This window comes from Scyliorhinus canicula, chromosome 2 (genome assembly GCF_902713615.1).
Source record: "Scyliorhinus canicula chromosome 2, sScyCan1.1, whole genome shotgun sequence".
Classification (NCBI taxonomy): domain Eukaryota; kingdom Metazoa; phylum Chordata; class Chondrichthyes; order Carcharhiniformes; family Scyliorhinidae; genus Scyliorhinus; species Scyliorhinus canicula.
In genome coordinates this window covers 120,089,785-120,108,281 of record NC_052147.1, presented here as the reverse complement: position 1 = coordinate 120,108,281, position 18,497 = coordinate 120,089,785, and the positions used below count along the sequence as shown (strand labels likewise).

The following is an 18,497-nucleotide window of genomic DNA, read 5'->3' as shown; positions in this document are numbered from 1 at the left end:
TGTGAATAGATAACATTGAATAGCACTGTTGTAAGTGTAACCTTGGATCATTATAGTACCTCACAATACTTCAAGATATAGCCAAAACATGGATAAAACAAATTTTAATTGACTTATTTGTCTCAGTCTCATTTATGATACACAAAGGTGGGGAACAAGTAAAACAAACTAGATTTATTATTTTCTTTACCTCAGGGACGACTGGGTTAACAGTGTGATAGTAAATGTGACCAAACAACGCTGACAGTATTATTTGATCAAATGAGCTCGTGCCAGCCATACCTGAGCCACACAAATAAACTTGGTGAAGACTTCAGCCCGTAGCTGTGGTGTAGGTCTACTGAGAACCATAAGCTGGACCCACTGTGAGATACCATTACACAAAGCAACAGAGCGTTCCATCGTGGGATTGTCTTTTACACAACCAGTCAACACATAATTTTGATAATCTGAAAACTGGACAAAGCAAAGGCCGGTTATATTCGAGTTGTTATAAATTCATACCTCGTTGTCTCAATCTACCTTAAATTGCAAAATTGAAGTGCACAATTGTTGAAATCACAATTACAGCAAATTGTTTGACTATGGACCTTCCCATATGTGACAGAAATATTTGTACAGCTCAATAGCAGTAAGAAATTCCACCAATTAAACTTATTGAGCACACGAACAACCAGCTGTGAGAAAATAAAAATGGCCAATATTTTTGGCTCTGGTTATCCGTAGAATCCCTACAGTGCAGAGGAGGTTATTCAGCCCATCGCGTCTGCACTGACCCTCCAAAAGAGCATCCCACCCAAGCCCACTCCCCAGCCCTATCCCCACAATCCCACCTAACCTGCATATCCCTGGACATTAAGGAGCAATTTAGCATGGCCAATCCATCTCATCCGCACATCTTTGAACTGTGGGAGGATACCGGAGTACCCGGAGGAAACCCATGTAGGCAAGGGGAGAATGTGCAAATTCCACACAGAATGGCACCCAAGGCACTATGAGGCAACCGTGGGAGGGGGGGAGGGTTCAGTTGGAGGAGATACTAGAAAACCCAATTTAAAGGAGGAGATAAGAGTGCAGGTTAGCAATGTGGCGGATGGGGCGGCAAGGTGGCACGGTGGGTTAGCACGGCTGCCTCATGGCACCGAGGACCCGGGTTCAATTCCGGCCCTGGGTCACTGTCTGTGCAGAGTTTACACATTCGCCCTGTGTCTGTCTGCGTGAGTATCACCCCCACAACCCAAAAAGATGTGCAGGGGAGGTGAATTGGCCACGCTTAATTGCCGCTTAAATGGAAAAGAATTGGGTACTCTAAATTAATTTTTTAAAAGCTATGTGGCGGATGGTTCCCAGAAAATAAAAGTAAGGGACAGAACAGGTGAATGTCTTTATGCACGAAGGAATTTTGGAAGAGTAGGGAAATTTTACATTAAACAAATTTAAAAGCTTTGTATTTAAATGCAAGAAGCATTCGTAACAAACTTAATGAGCTAATGGCGCAAATAGAAACAAAAGGTTATGACTTGGTGGGCATTACTGAAACGTGGTTACAGGGAGACCAGAGCACGGATTCTCCCCTACCCGGCGGGGCGGGGGGGTTCCAGCGTGATGGAGTGATGTGAACCACTCCGGCGTCGGGCCGCCCCAAAGGTGCGGACGTCTCCGCACCTTTAGGGGCCAAGCCCTAACCTTGAGGGGCTAGGCCCCTGCGCGGAGTGGTTGGCGCCCCGCCAGCCGGCGGGAACGGCCTTTGGTGCCATGCCAGCTGGGGCCGAAGGGACTTCGCCGGCCGGCGGAAGTCCGCGCATGCGCAGGGGAGGGGATCACTTTCGCCTCCGCCATCATGAAGACTATGGCGAAGGCGGAAGGAAAAGAGTGCCCCCATGGCACAGGCCCGCCGGCCGATCGGTGGGCCCCGATCGCGGGCCAGGCTACCGTGGGGGCACGCCCGGCGTCAGATCGCCCCGCGCCCCCCCCAGGACCCTGGAGCCTGCCCGCGCCGCCTGGTCCCGCCGGTAAGGTAGGTGGTTTGATTCGCGCCGGCGGGACCGGCATTAGCTCACTCGGCTAAATCGCTGGCTTTTAAAACAGACCAAGCAGGCCAGCAGCATGGTTCGATTCCCGTACCAGCGTCCCCGGACAGGCGCCGGAATGTGGCGACTAGGGGCTTTTCACAGTAACTTCATTGAAGCCTACTCGTGACAATAAGCGATTTTCATTTTCATTTCATTTTCATGACAGCGAAGGGACTTCAGGCCATCGCGGGCCGGAGAATCGCCGGGGTGGGGGTGGGGGCTTGCCGACAGGCGCAGCGCGATTCCCGCCCCCGCTGAATCTCTGGTGCCGGAGACTTCGGGAGACGGCGGGGGCGGGATTCACGCCGGCCCCCGGCGATTCTCCGACCCGGCGGGGGGTCGGAGAATCCTGCCCCTGATCCTCAGATCTTAGCATAAACAAGTTCTTCTGTAGTTCAGGAAGTGTGCTGGAGGCAGGTTCAATGTTGGTTTCCAAAAGGGAATTAAATAATTAGGTGTATAGAAAATTGGCCCATGAGGAAAAGGCAGAGGAGTGAGACTAGCTGAGTTGTTCTTGTAGAGGGCAGACAGGGACACAACGGACCAAATGGCCTCTTCCTGACATGCAACCATTTTATGATTTTATACTATGAGGGTAACCTTGAGCAAAAATGTAGCAATACTTCAAGTTGTATTTTCTGGAGATAACGTGAAAAATATTTTTAATTGCTGCAAAATTACCCAAACTTGGACAGATATACTGTTTCCACAGAAGGATAAAGATGTCACCTGGCTAACAAACTACTAGACATTATGATGGGATTTTGGAGGTGCCAATATGAATCAATCCTTGAAATTCAAAGTGAAACTGAAAGAGATTCACTCCAAGTTTGATTGATGGAATATGACTGCATTGTAAATGGAGTGCGTGGATCATTGTCTTCACTCCTGCGCTGGTGTTGTCAGCTTTGTCAGAATTTAATGATGTCCCACACACCATCAATCACTGCAGTATCACTGCAGTATCTATCACAATTTTCTACTTTGTAATTTATCTGTAAGTGTGTGAGGCTTAAATGAATAACCTGATGAAGGGTTTGTCTCTTTCCGTATAGTAAAGGGAAGACATCATTTTAAAATAGAGATCTGATCTTAGTACTTTCCCTCCAATATCTCAATTTTGTTGACAGCACACTTACTGAAATCCTGCGGAAGGACTTGAACTCGAGGTAAGTTAGGTGTTCGGCCAGCTCTCCTGGCTCCAAGTGATCAAATAGGAGGGAAACTTTACGTTTTTTGCTACAGTTTGGTTTGATCCGTTGAGTGATTTTCCGTGACCAGTCACGCGTATTTCTGCCAGGTAAGCAAAAAGAGGTCTAGATATTGCTTCCAAAAGTGTTCATCATACTAGGCAAGATGAGGCATGTGTTGGAATGCCCCAAGACCTGTTCTGTACTTCTGAGAATCTGCTGCCATGTTTGCACCATGGTAATTAAATATTCTCTTCTCCTCTCCCCTTATCTTAGATCGATATCTCATTCTGTTCCATTGAAATATCAACATTTTTATCTGTATATAGAATAGAATAGAACAGTACAGCACAGAACAGGCCCTTCGGCCCTCGATGTTGTGCCGAACAATGATCACCCTACTCAAACCCACGTATCCACCCTATACCCGTAACCCAACAACCCCCCCTTAACCTTACTTTTTAGAACACTACGGGCAATTTAGCATCGCCAATCCACCTAACCCGCATATCTCTAACCACATTCCCATACTTTATATTCCACTTCCAAGTTTACTGTTGCCAGCCTGTAGATCTCACACCAGCTTCAAACCAGCAATTATTCTCAGAATTAACGAATTCCCCTTTTAATCAATTCCAATGCAGGAAAAGTCCTTCCCTTGTTTCTGGCTCTTTCCTTACATGTAATGATGCCAAATGATATTGCTACTCCCATTCCTTCAGTAAAGCACTCTGCTGAGTGCTGTAGGGCTGTAATTTTAGAACCTACTGTGGAATAGCAAGTATCATAAATGTTTTACAAGACTAGAATCCCAGTCCAAATTCAACTATCATCTAAATATTTTGTTGGGGATCTTGAAGCTGTTCAATTTTAAGAAGGCAGTTTGGAAATTGGAACCGAATGGTTAAAATAAAGAATAGACAATTGAGATCCCCAAGAGTGTGTTAGACAGAACATGGGGAGAGAGTTTGAAACCACAGAATGGATAACGTAGCTTCAGCAAATTCACATTAAATGAAAAATTATGTGTTATCAGTTATTTGTACCACAGACAATTGGAATTTCTTTTCTCCACACTTGGATTTTGGAGCAGAACTTGAACAAACTGTATATTATTTTATTGTCTTTCACATACTGAACAGACATTTAAAAATATATATGAATTGGGTATTGTGGGAGATACCGGTTGAGCACAGTGTCATTTTTCTTCTGGAAACTGAGCGGCAATACAGTTACAATGATATGATCAGCGTTGGTTTTCTCTTATAGCTCGAGCGTCCTCAGTGAAATAGGTTCAGACAATCGTAACCAGCTCTCAAAAGGACCCTGGCACAAAACTGCTTAGAAATTACCAATTTTAAAGAAGCCACAGGAATGTCTGATACTAACAATACGGAGAAAAACATCCCCAATGAGGCAAAGGATAGTTTAAATTTAAGGTGCCTTGTTAGGGCAAATTGATTGACTTCTCTTCACACCATGAATCTTTTACCTAAATGTCAGAGGTGTTTGGTTAAAAAAAAGGAATAATTGTTGCTACCACGTCACTCTATCCTGACCTTCCAACAATTGATCGTTCTAAAATAGGCATTTCTTTAAACCACTTTTCTTCAAAACACAATAAAAATGACTTTCCAACTGTCAGCACTTCTCATCACTGATGTGAAAAGTCATGAATTCTTTAATAAAGAACAGGACTACTGTACTGTTGAGTCACCTGTGCATTGCATGCATCACATTATTTGCCAGATGTATTATATTATATAAGCAACCAAATAGCTTATATATCATTAAATATGTGATCATGCAGCACTGAGGGCATGCACCACTGTCGGAGGGGTCATCTTTCAGGTGAGTTATTAAATCAAGGCGGTGGTCTCTATCGGGTGGACATTAAAGATTCAAACAAAGGCACAGGAGTTTTTGTTATTTATAGCATTACTGTTTTTGGGATCTTGCTGTGTGTAAGCTGAATGCCAAGATTCCCTGCCTTACCACAGTGACTACTCTTCAAATATCTCATTGGTTTTGAAGTATTTGGGGATATCCTGAGATCACACAAGATGCTTTATAAATGCAATTTATTTTATCAAACATTAAGGGCAATGCACTTGATCAAGTTCATTTTCAGACATACTGGGCGGGATTCTCTGACCCTCCGTGCCGGAATCACGCTCGGCGCGGGGGCGGAGAATAGCGTTCATGCAGGAAATCCAGCAAGACAGTGCTTCCACGATTCTCCACGGGCCCGCCAGTCGCAAGCGGGGCTGACGCGGCGCCAGTCGCGGGCCGTTGAAGGCAGCCCCCGCGGCAATTCTCCACGCTCGATGGGCCGAGTGCCCACCAAGTCCCGCTGGCGTGGTTCACATGTGGTCCCACCGGTGGGACCTCGGCGTTCTGGCTCCGGGGGCCGTCCTGAGGGTGGGCGGGGGGATCCGACTCCGTGGGGGCCTCCACGGTGGCCAGGCCCGCGATCGGGACTACCGATCGGCGGGCGTGCTCATTCCGGGCGGTGGCTATGTTCCTCCGCGCCGGGCCCCTGTAGGGCTCCGCCATGTTGCGCGGGGACCGGTGCGGAGACAGCCGTCACGCGCATGCGTGGATCTGCGCCGGCCGTGCAGGGCCGCCATTCGGCACCGGAGCAGCGCGCAGATCTCCGGCACCATGCTAGCCCCTTAAACGTTGCTGGGCCAGGAGGCTGGTGACGGCGGCATACACCACTCCGGTGTTTACGTCGGCGTCAACACTTGGCCTGGATTTCAGAGAATCCCGGCCGACTACTTCGTGCGGCACCTGTCTGGTGCTGCGACTCCAAGGCTAGAATTCATAGGTTAGCTGAGAAATATTGGCCAAAATTTTCCCACCTTATCCACGGTTTAGATTTTCTAATGGCGCTGACAGTGAATAAAGTTTTGGCTGGAACACCAAATTTTCCATTTTCACTCGCAACAGGTCCCATCACGTATGAGACCAGAGAGATTATGTTTCAATTTTCTTCCAATTTTCTCCCTTACACTTCATATGTATTTCTCAATACATACTCGTAAAACACATGTAATAGTTCTGGTGCTACTTTAACAGTTTTACAAATGGAATTGCTTTATATAGGAATGGGGTGAAAATGTTTTTCTCACATTTGAGAGGTGTCGATGAATCGGGAGTGAGACTCTTCGCCTATCTTTTGGACCAATTCCTGAAAATGTTCCATTGTTTCTGAAAGACTTTTATCCATTTTGAACATGATCCAGAACTCTTTTATCCAATACCTGCAATAGGAATCAATTAACTTTCAATGAAGCAGAAACATCAATGCCTTTATTTTGTTAAAATATATTGACTTATCAATGCTAAGAGACACATTCCCTGATTTGATCCATTGAAACAGTTCCCAATAAAATCTACAACATTACTGATAACAGAAAAAAACTCTACAGCTATGGGTGCGATCCAACGGCCACGCTGTGCCTGAAAAGCAGCTCGGCGTGGCGCAGCGTGACCGATAAAAGGCGGGAGACTCCGCTCCGGGGATGTAACCAGCTAGGCAAGCCTTGTGAGATCTAACGAGATCTCACGAGACATTGCAATGTAAATCCCACCCATAGGGTGGCACGGTGGTGCAGTGGTTAGCACTTCTGCCTCACGGCGCCATGGTCCCTGGTTCGATCATGCCTCTGGGTCACTGTCCATGTGGAGTTAGCACATTCTCCCCGTGTTTGTGTGGGTTTCGCCCCCACAACCAAAATATGTGCAGGGTAGGTGGATTGGCCACACTAAATTGTCCCTTAATTGGAAAAAATTAATTGGGTACTCTAAATTTATTTTTTTTAAAGATGTAAATCCCACCCATTGTGGGCAGGATTTCTTTTTAACAAATCTGCAAATTAGAGTGAGACAGCTAGTCTCACTTTAATGTGCAAATTCCTGAGTTACCTGAGGGGTGGGATCTATCTCCTTTGCCTTGGAGACTTTGGGCAAGTGCTGTTCAGCACTGTTCTCCACAAATGGGGACCAGATGGAACAGCACTTTTGTGGGGGTCTCCTGGGGAATTGGAGGCCCTGAAGGTGGTACTCTGGCAATGTTGGTGCCACCTGGGCACACTGACAACCTGGCACTGCCATCTGGGTGCCAGCCTGGCAGTGCCAGGTTGCAAGCTGGCATTTTTGTTGGTGGCAATTGGGCTGGGGGTGCCCTGTGTGGGTGGGCTGGGGACCCTCCCATGGAACTTGGGGGTGGGTCAGGTGCCTTGGTGATCCGAATGGCATTTAAAAATGGCATCCTGGTCTCTCACTATACTGAGGAGTTCCGGTGAACGGAGCTCCTCGGTGTAGAAAACGGGGCTGCGTGTGGCCGTGCGATCACCTGAATTACACCCGAGTGGTGTTTTATAGCTATGTGTTTCTTGACACTGCAAACACCGTGGCTAAACGTGCTCGTTATAGGACTTTGTTCCAATTTACTTGAACTGCGGCCATCGTCACTATGAGTCCAGTTATATTTCCTTTTTTTTTGCCCAATTATTTTTTTCCAATTAAGGCGCAATTTAATGTGGCCAATTCACCTAACCTGCAAATTTTTGGGTTGTGGGGGCGAAACCAAACCAGCAGATATGGGGAGAATGTGCAAACTCCACACAGACAGTGATCCAGGGCCCGGATCAAACCCCGGTCCTCAGCGTCGTAGGCAGCAGTGCTAACCACTGTGCCACTTTGCCGCCCTGAGTCCAGTTATATTTCCGATAATGATCTCAGAATATTATCTACATAGTGTAATACAGGCCTGGCAGAAAGGGCTAACATTGCTCTCATCTGTTACTTGACACCACATTGAACTGGAGTTATACTGCAGTTGCTGTGAAGACGATGCTGTGTGAAACTACTCCTGAATGTACTGTCATACCACTTTTTGCATGTAGTGTGGTTGCGAGTCAGGTAGTAAGCTGATCTTTGGCATTATGACACATCTCTAGTGGAAAATTGCGATCTGACCCTCATTATTAAGGCTGTGCCTCCCTTCTCCAGACTGCAGGAAGTTAAAATCCTACTTTGAATTACAATTACTTAATTAGACCACTGATCCTTCAGGCAGTCTCAGATGTTACATGGTATAGCACTTGTCGCTGTGCTTGGAACAAGCTTAAGAGCAGTTCAAAGTCTGAATAGATCAGTCTGACCTAGTTTAGATCTACTTACAATTTGAAAGAAACTCCCATCTGCTGACTATTGCATCTATTTAACATGACAGCAAAGATGGTTATTTAGAAAGGTTGACTGAAGATAGGACTGTAATTCCCATTTTTCAATAACTCTTCAATTCTATTTGCCTCACTTTCTGGTGGATAATTTGCTTTGTTTTGATTTTTAATTAATGCTGATGAATACATTTGATTATCTGCAACACGTATAACATTAAGTGCCCTTGCAATCTTAAATAACTAATGTAAACAAACAAAACACCAAGCAGTGCTTTGTCTCCTTCTACCCTGTCACAGTCAAGGTTTCTTGAGCAGTTGCAACATAACCTGCAAACAAAGGTGGAATTATTGGTGCAGGCAATATTAACGCCCAATAACTGGGAAGTATAGTCATATTTAAAATGAATCCTTGCTGCTTGTCTGTATAAAATATATGTGTAAAACAAAATAATGCAATTATTTGCATCTTCAAAGAGCTAGCAGAAACACGATGGGGTGAATAGCCTCCCTCTTCGCTGTAAGTTCTATAATTCTACGGCTTAGTGACAAATTCCATTGGACCATATACATAGCAACATACAAAGAAAGCAAAATTAAAAAGCAGAACTAAAAAGGTAGTAATCCCTGGATTGTTCCGAACAGTACTGTTCCGAAGGGACGGTCTTCATCTGAATCATGCTGGGACCCATGCATAACTAGGCTGCAGATAGGGCATTAAATTAAATATGGGGGAGGGAGGGGGGGAGGGTTCAGTTGGACGAGATACTAGAAAACCCAATTTAAAGGAGGAGACAGGAATGCAGGTTAGCAATGTGGCGGATGGGGCGGCAAGGTGGCACGGTGGGTTAGCACGGCTGCCTCATGGCACCGAGGACCCGGGTTCAATTCCGGCCCTGGGTCACTGTCTGTGCAGAGTTTACACATTCGCCCTATGTCTGTCTGCGTGAGTATCACCCCCACAACCCAAAAAGATGTGCAGGGGAGGTGAATTGGCCACGCTTAATTGCCGCTTAAATGGAAAAGAATTGGGTACTCTAAATTAATTTTTTTAAAGCTATGTGGCGGATGGTTCCCAGAAAATAAAAGTAAGGGACAGAACAGGTGAATGTCTTTATGCACGAAGGAATTTTGGAAGAGTAGGGAAATTTTACATTAAACAAATTTAAAAGCTTTGTATTTAAATGCAAGAAGCATTCGTAACAAACTTAATGAGCTAATGGCGCAAATAGAAACAAAAGGTTATGACTTGGTGGGCATTACTGAAACGTGGTTACAGGGATACCAGAGCACGGATTCTCCCCTACCCGACGGGGCGGGGGGTCCCGGCGTGATGGAGTGGCGTGAACCACTCCGGCGTCGGGCAGCCCCAAAGGTGCGGAAGTCCCTGCACCTTTAGGGGCCAAGCCCTAACATTGAGGGGCTAGGCTTGCGCCGGAGTGGTTGGCGCTCCGCTGGCTGACGTGGACGGCCTTTGGCGCCACGCCAGCCGGGGCCAAAAGGACTTTGCCGATGTAAGTCCGCACATGCGCCGGAGCATCAGTGGCTGCTGACGTCATCCCCGCACATGCGCAGAGGAGGGGGTCACTTCCGCCAGGCCAGGCCACCGTGGGGGCACCCCCCCCCCCCCCCCAGGGGCCAGATCACCCCCACGCCCTCCTCCCCCCCCCCCAGGACCCCGGAGCCCACCTGCGCCGCCAGTCAGGTAGGTGTTTTGACTCCCGCCGGTGGGAGAGGCTTGACAGCGGCGGGACTTCGGCCCATCGCGGGCCAGAGAATCGCCGGGGGGGGGGGCCTGCCGACCGGCGCGATTCCCGCCCCCGCCGAATCTCTGGTGGTGGAGAATTTGGGACACGGCGGGGGCGGGATTGACGCTGGCCCCCGGCGATTCTCCGACCAGGCGGGGGGTCGGAGAATCCCGCCCCAGGTCTAGGAATTGAATATCGAAGGGTACGCAGTATTTCGGAAAGAGAGAGTGAAGGGAAAAGGAAGTGATGTTGCCCTGCTGGTGAGGAAAGGGATCAGTGCTGTAATGAGAATTGACATAAGCACTGGAGATCAAGATGTGGAATCGGTCTGGGTAGAATTAACAAATAACAAAGGTCCCTGATAATAGTAATCTATAGGTCCCCAAACAGTAGTTCTACAGTGAGTGCAGTATAAACCAGGAAATACTAGGGCTTGCGAGAAAGATATGGCAATAATAATGGGGACTTTAATATGCACATAGACTGGAGGAATCAAATTAGTAAGGGTAGCCTGGAGGCAGAGTTCATTCAATGCATTAGAGATTGTTTCCTGGAACAGTATGTAGGGAACCAGCCAGGGAGGAGGCTACTCTCAATTATGTATTCTGTAATAAGGAGGGATTAATTAATGACCTCATAGTTAAGGATCCACTAGGGAGTAGTGACACGAGTGCCATTCCTACAGGAACGGACAATTCAGAGGTAATAGAAAGTGTGGAACTTGGAACAATCAGCATCAACAAGGAAACAGTACTCAACAAACACTTGGGATTGAGGGCAGACACGTCCCCAGGGCCTGATGGCCTACATCCTAGGGTGTTAAAAAAAAGTAGCAGCAGAGATAGTGGGTCCATTGGTTATAATATTCCAAAATTCCCTGGACATGGGAAAGGTTCCAGTGGACTGGAAAAATGCTCACGTAATGCCCTTACTCAAAAAGAAGGGAGGCAGAATGTGGGAAATTACAGACCAGTTAGTTTAACATCTGTCGCTGGAAAGCCAAAATGCTATCCATCAGAATCAGCATGGTTTTCTGAAGGGCAAATCATGTTTAACTAATTTGCTCGAGTTCTTCAAAGATGTAACAAGCAAAGTGGATCATGGGGACCCTGTAGATGAAGTATATCTGGACTTTCGGAAGGCGTTTTACAAGGTGCCACACAGAAGGTTAATACACAAGATTAGATCACATGGGATTAGGGGTAACTTATTAACTTGGATAGAAGACTGGCTGACGGACAGGAGACAGAGAGTTGGGATAAATGGGTATTTTTCTGGAAGGCAAGATGTAAATAGTGGGGTGCCACAGGGTTTGGTCCTTGGACCCCAGCTATTTACAATCTATATTAGCGCCTTGGATCCAGGGATAGAAAGTTCTATAGTCAAATTTGCAGATGACACTAAAATAGGTGGGACAGTAAGTTGCAATGAGGAATTAAGAATTTTTACAAATGGATATAGATAGGTTAGGAGAGTGGGCCAAAATGTGGCAGATGGAGTTTAACGTGGATAAGTGTGAAGTCGAAAAAATGGAAAAGCAACTTATGATATAAATGAGGAGAAACTTCGGGCTGCTCTGATGCAGAAGGATCTGGGTGTCCTCATGCATGAGTCACAGAAAACTAACATGAAGGTACAGCAGATAATAAGGAAAGTAAATGGAATGTTGGCATTTATAGGAAAAGGAATTGAGTATATAGGTAAGAAAGTGTTGTTGCAACTGTACAAGGCATTGGTAAAACCGCACCGAGAGTATTGTGCACAGTTTTGGTCTCCCTATTTGAGGAAAGATGTAGTGGCATTGAAGGCTGTTCAGAGGAGGTTCACTAGATTGATTCCAGAGATGAGGGGTTTGTTGCATGAGGAAAGATTGAATAGTTTAGGCCTAGACTCTCTAGAGTTTAGAAGAATAAAGGAAGATCAAATCAAGGTATACAAGATGCCAAAAGATGTGGATAAAGTAGACGTGGAGCAGATGCTACTTCTCCCAAAGGGTTGTGAATCTGTGGAATTCGCTACCCCAGAGTGCAGGGGATGCAGGAACAGTGAGTAATTTTAAGGAGGAGTTAGACAGATGGTTAATTGGTAATGAGTTGAAGGGTTATGGAGAACGGGCAGGACAGTGGGTTGAGGAAAGGATGGGATCAGCCATGATCACATTGAGGGTGTTTAGGCACGGGAGGAAACCTTAGTCCTAAAAGGTTTACCCCCCTATCCTCAAACTATGGCCCCTAGTTCTGGACTCTCGTGCCATTAGGAACATTCTTTCTGAATCTACCCAGTCTAATCCTGTTAGAATTTTATAAGTTTTCTATAAGATGATCCCTCACTCTTCTAAAATAGTATTATAAAATAACTTTCATCTCAAGTAAACTATAGGTTGAAAAAACAGCACAGTACACTCTGCACACACACACAAAAACAGCTTTTCTCATTTTCTATAAAGCATTTGCAAAACTAAACCACATTCTTTCCAACTGAGTAAAATGAGATGTGCAGCTTCTGCAGGTAGTCACTTTGCTTTTCGTCTTTTCATAGATGTGGTTGCTATTTCCAGGAAAAGCCTCACCTTATAAAGTAACAGATCTTCAGGCAGGCTGCAGCACAGTTTTGTTCTAGAGCATTCTGATATGTAGGTCACCATTAAGGAAAACAGTTCTCATTTGAAGTGTCCAAGAAACACTATTTATATTCAACAAGAGAATTACTGAGTCCAGTATGAAAGACTTCTTCTGTAAGACAACTGCTGGACAAGATAGCACTTTATAGTTTACTTTGGGCAGCATTATCCCTTTGCACATCTCAAATATCTCCCCACCAACACCAAAAGATTCCCTGAAATTAATTTCAGATCTCCAATGGTGAGCATAACAGAGGCGATTATCTGCAATGTTAAGATGTATTTAAAAGCAGTGGTTAAAAATATACAATATATTACCAGGTCACAGTTGAGATCTGTCTGAAATCAGTCACACATGCTGGTCAAAGAAATTGCCTTTTATGCTGGTTATGATTCGTGAGGACTAATGAGAGTAGCGGCATTTATTTACTTGCATGGCTAGTCAGTTTTAATTTGTCTTTCAGACTTTGTTTTTATTCACTGGTGCATTTGATGTTGCTTCCCTTCTTGCTGTTGGGCAGGAAGTTGAGCAACAAGAGAATATTGCAACATCTTCTTTAGAATTAAATAGAGCATTCGGTGCAAATCATCTTCAGGCAGAATAACAAAATAGATGCCAGAATGCCAATGACAATGCAAACTCTTTTACTACATGCACAAATCATTCAAATTTCTTATTGAACACAATTGAAACATTTACTTGAAATTAAGACTTGTTTACCATTAGCATTTGGTAACCCTTGCTATTCACAAAGGTTGTTTTCATGGCCTGAGAAAACACCCTATCTATAATTTTCTTGTTCAAGGCATATTAGATCTTTAAGACTCTCTGGTTAGTGTTTGACGAATATTTGATTGGTAATTGGTAATTATCTAGTGTAGACTAAGCACTCCAGAACAGATAGGCCCCAGTTATGGATTATGCTAATTTCAGGTGAGCAAGAGTGAGACTGATCCTGAGCTGAAAAGGAGACTATTTTTTTATTTTAAGATATGTTTATTAAAAATGTTCCATATTAAACAAAATCCAATGCAATCAGACAAAATACATAATAGAAGAGAAAAACAAAAAAAAAAGCAAAAACACACAGAACACCTAATTAACACAAAAACTAAACTGAACCCCCTAACAGCTGATGGTGACTAACTCCTTAAAAAAGGAAATGAATGGTTGCCATTTTAAGTAGAATTCTCCCCACTGACTGTCCCCTCGATGGTGTACTTGACCTTCTCCAAATGCAGAAAAGACATGAGGTCACCTAAACAAGTCGAGGCATTAGGCAGAGTAGGAGGCCTCCACCCGAGCAGAATTCACCTCCGGGCTATCAACGAGCCTTCATCTCAGGCTGAAGCACTGGCGAATCCGACACCCCAGATATGGCCACCAGCGGATATGCATCCAAATCTACGTGGAGTATCTCATGCTGTTAAAGAAAAGGGCCCAGAAGCCTATCAACTTGGGACAGGACCTGAAGTTTTGTATGGTTAGCTGGCCCACGAGAACAGCACTACACTTATCTTCAACCCAGGAAAAAAATCCGCCTATCCAAGCTGTGGTCAGGTGTGTCCTATGCAAAACCTTAAATTGAATCAAACTCAGCTGAGCAGTTTATGATCATTTGAGCTTGGGAGTATGTGTTAATGATTGTGCAAACGTACAAATAAGCAATCACCACTTGTAGATATTAGTCACTGGAGAATCACACTCTTCATGATTATGATCTTGGGGTGCTCTGGTTTGGGTTCTAAGCTAATTCACTTTCAGAACAATTTTACAAAGCGATCTAATGATTTGATTAAATTACATCATCACCCCAAGGGTCAAAACGGACGAAAATTCTATGATATTTGTCTTCACCGACAAGTGAAAATGCCTGTACTGTGGGTTTATTTTCTTTATAATCTAAAATGAGGGCAACAGCGGAAAACAATCTTTTGTTCTCAACATGATGTGTGTCATATAAACCAATATCATGCGGTGTCACTCATACGGAGTACTTCACTATGATTAGCTGCATGGTTGTGTCCTCTTCAAGTATCTGGGAAGCTTTTCATCCCTCTACAAGCCTTCTATTCATTCTGTGGGATGGCAGGCTAATTATCATAATGGCTAATGCATCTTCTGAAGTAGCTTTTGCGGCTTAGGTTATTTTAAACACTGGATATTTCATTGATTAGGGTCTGTTTTTGAACAAAGTTTCAATTGGACACATTGGGAAACAAAAAATTAGTGCAAGCACATTCTGCAATGTTAAGAGTTTAATAGATAAAATAGATATTTATAATGGGTATCCATCATCATTTCTATAACACAATATAATTCTAATAGCATGAAGTTTAAACATTGCATCTGTCGTAAGACTCCTATTGGATAGATACCCATGTAGATTTAGTCGAGACAGTCTGATTTTCCAGTAGAATGTTTATAAGTTTCTGAAGTTGAAACCAGATACCATTAGCTTGTTGTTCTGTAGAAGTCTATTTTTCCCACTTATTCATATCAGGCCTCATTTTCAATATAGAATGGTTCAGTTGAGCTATGGGGCTCTCATTATTTTGATCTGGGATCAAAATCCTCCCTGGTGATCTGATATTGCTCTGCAATTGAATATCTAATTTTATTAAATTCTGGTTAATGATAAAAATAAAAGCACAGAAAACAATTTTGTTTCAAAAGACCTTCATTGGTAATAACAAGGCAATGAAGACCGCTTGAAGTATTCAACATTTACACAGAAACTACTGTATTCCTTAGCGAGCGATGAAACTTTAGGATGATGGCCGGAATCTTCCATTCTAGAGTCTAAATTTGGTGACCGGTGCTGAAGTGGGGCTGATTTCCACTGTGAGGCAGGACATTGACCACCCGTGATCTTGTGCTGCTCAGCTCTAAGAGGGAAATGCACTGGCAACTCACTGTTAATCATGGAAGTAAGATACCATGCTATGTGCACTTCTGTGCATGAGGAAAGTGAATGTTCTAATTTATTGTTGATGGGTCACTTAATTTGGGATGGGAGCTGAATTTCGGAGAGGTGATCTTTTAATGTGCATGCATGACTTACTAAAGGATGCAAAAGTGCTTCCAGAAATTGATGGGTAGCTCAACCCAACTTTAACCGGCCTTTAAAGTCCTGAAATTGATAAAGTTCATCCCGCCATCAGGAAATCAATTCATAGCCTCACGCCAAATTGTTACCCGCTCGCCAAGCTTCCCACTGCTGGTGGGACCAGAAGACTCCGCCCAATATATAACTATAACCTATTACTGAATTACTGTTTGATAATATGGGCCTCTAATCAACTGTGGAAGTGAGTAAGAGTGCAAAATTGAGAACGGAAGTGAAAATTACTCTATTGTGACAAACTTCTCGGTGGGGGGGGGGGGGGGGGGGGGGGGGGATCAGTCTCAGCAGGAGGGAATTTCACAAAGTTTGCTTTGCATTAATGCATAACTGCACAAAATGTTTTTCCTTTTTACTTTTGCTAATCTGGAATGAAAACCCTCTTTTCTACCAAAGAGGAGACATTTGCAAAAACTCCTAAAAGATATGGAAATGTCAACCTTCTTTTCACCAACACAAAGGTAAAATCAATCAATTTTTTTATGTCTTAAAATGAAACACTGATAGCTTTATTTAAATTTGGATACATTAGTACTGGCTATATGAGTTGCATTTGTTGGTGATATGGGTAAAACATAGGCTGATTAGTGAATTTGAACTTTCGTTACCAAACAAAGAGATTATTCTTATAGTAGACCATAATCAAAAAACAAGTTTGCTTTTAAACATTCTAAAGGAGAATAAACCTGTTGACAAGTCACTAAATTAAAATTCATCTTATTCTGCCACTCGGCTATTCCGTTTAATATGAATGGTTTGCCACCCAGACGTTCCGTTTCACTTCGGTGCTGATGTGCAGCTCAATTGATATCATAGCAAAAGGATATAGTGTGATGAGCTTCTGCAGCAGCTCTGTGGATGACATGTTGAAGCGGTGCATAGTCAGTATAACTTCCAGCAGGTAGCTGTTTCGACATAGGTTCCCATCCGCATCTGTCAGAGAGGGAAGGTCACACAAATTGGAATGCCAACTCTTTAATCTCTGTGTACTCCCATTTTGCTTATGTAAACATTCCTATTTTCCTGCAGTCATAAAGTCTTGGAATTTAACCACAATTATTTTGGTAATTTGTTCCATACTCAGATCATGCCAATAATTTTATACAGAAGCTGCTTTGAGAACGGCACATTGTTCAGTGGTGAAATATTTCACTTGCCAGACCATGATGTCAGAGTGTTGGAAAGAGTCAACGTCAGGAGCACAAAAACACACTGATAATGAATTGACACCTTGTTTTACACTGTTTAGTGCTATTGGTGTTGGCCAATTTCACAGTCAAAAATACAATCTGAAGTATAGATTTCATGGGACTCAAAGAGAAGAGGTCTTGTTTTATCACAGATGTGCAGAAAGTTTCTATTTATATGTAGTTTGGGCTACATCTGTCTGCACCACCATTCTGTTACTCATTTATGATTGACCAAAGCTATTGTAATGTCAGGGATTGTAGCTCACAGCTCAGGTAAATCCAATTTGCAATTATCATAAAAATCAGTTGTGAACTCAATTTTGGAACTTTACTCATTTAGGGACATGACCTTGCATGTTTTAATATTTCCTTAGCAATTGGCATGATATCACATACTCTAAAAATACTCTGCTGCATTGTCATGGATTCAAGGATCAAGGAATGGGCACAGGAGTTGAATGCTCTGGTCTACCTTCACCCATCTGGAATAGTTTCAACATGTGGACTTTACCAATTCTATTCATAGTCATTTGGTAGTACAGATCTTGAGTATTGCTGAAAAAAGACATGTTGTCAAAGCTTTTCAGCTTGCACTCAGCAAGGCAATTCACAAGAATGACTGATGTAAAGGGAACAACAATTTATACTTCATGAACAGAGAGTGCTGTTTGGTTGGCAAGTGAACTCTGTTTGGCAGAGGCATTGATATGGAGGATGCACCAATTAACTGATGAATGATGCAAAAAAGATGGCAGACTATTAGCTAAATGGCCATAAATTAGGAGAGGGGAATGTGCAACGAGACCTGGGTGTCCTCATACACCAGTCACTAAAGGTAAGCATTCAGATACAGCAGGCGGTAAAGAAGGCAAATGGCCTTCATAGTGTGAGGATTTGAGTACAGGAGCAGGGATGTCTTGCTACAATTATACAAGGCCTTGGTAAGGCCAGACCTGGTATAGTGTGTGAAGTTTTGGTCTCCTTATCTGAGGAAGGATGTTCTTGCTCTAGAGGGCCTGCAGTAAAGACGGATTCCTGGGATGGCGGGACTGGCATATGAGGAGAGATTGAATTGGTTAGGATTGTATTCGCTGGCATTCAGAAGAATGAGGGGGAATCTCATAGAAACCTATAACATTCTAACAGGAATAGACAAGATAGATGCAGGAAAGATGTTCCCGATGATGGTGTGTCCAGAACCAGGGTTCACAGTCGGAGGATGCAGGGTAGGCCATTTAGGACAGAGAAGAGGAGAAATTTCTTCACCCAGAGAGAGTGGTCGGCGTGTGGAATTTGATACCACAGGAAGTAGTTAAGGACAAAACATTACATGTTTCAAGAAGCAGTTTGATACAGCACTTAG

The 18,497-nt window shown here is 43.9% G+C and overlaps 1 protein-coding gene across 1 annotated transcript in view; it reads right to left on the bottom strand.

Annotated features, from left to right (window-relative positions):
• Positions 1-18,497, bottom strand: part of LOC119957737 (RAS guanyl-releasing protein 1-like) — a 133,204-nt gene that overhangs the window by 40,692 nt on the left and 74,015 nt on the right. Inside the window, exons 3-7 of the mRNA XM_038785822.1 lie at positions 16,772-16,877; positions 12,769-12,831; positions 6,397-6,528; positions 3,212-3,365; positions 283-456 (exon numbers count right to left, since the gene is read on the bottom strand). Of these exons, the coding sequence (XP_038641750.1) occupies positions 283-456; positions 3,212-3,365; positions 6,397-6,528; positions 12,769-12,831; positions 16,772-16,877 (629 nt within the window). The remainder of the gene's footprint in view (positions 1-282; positions 457-3,211; positions 3,366-6,396; positions 6,529-12,768; positions 12,832-16,771; positions 16,878-18,497) is intronic.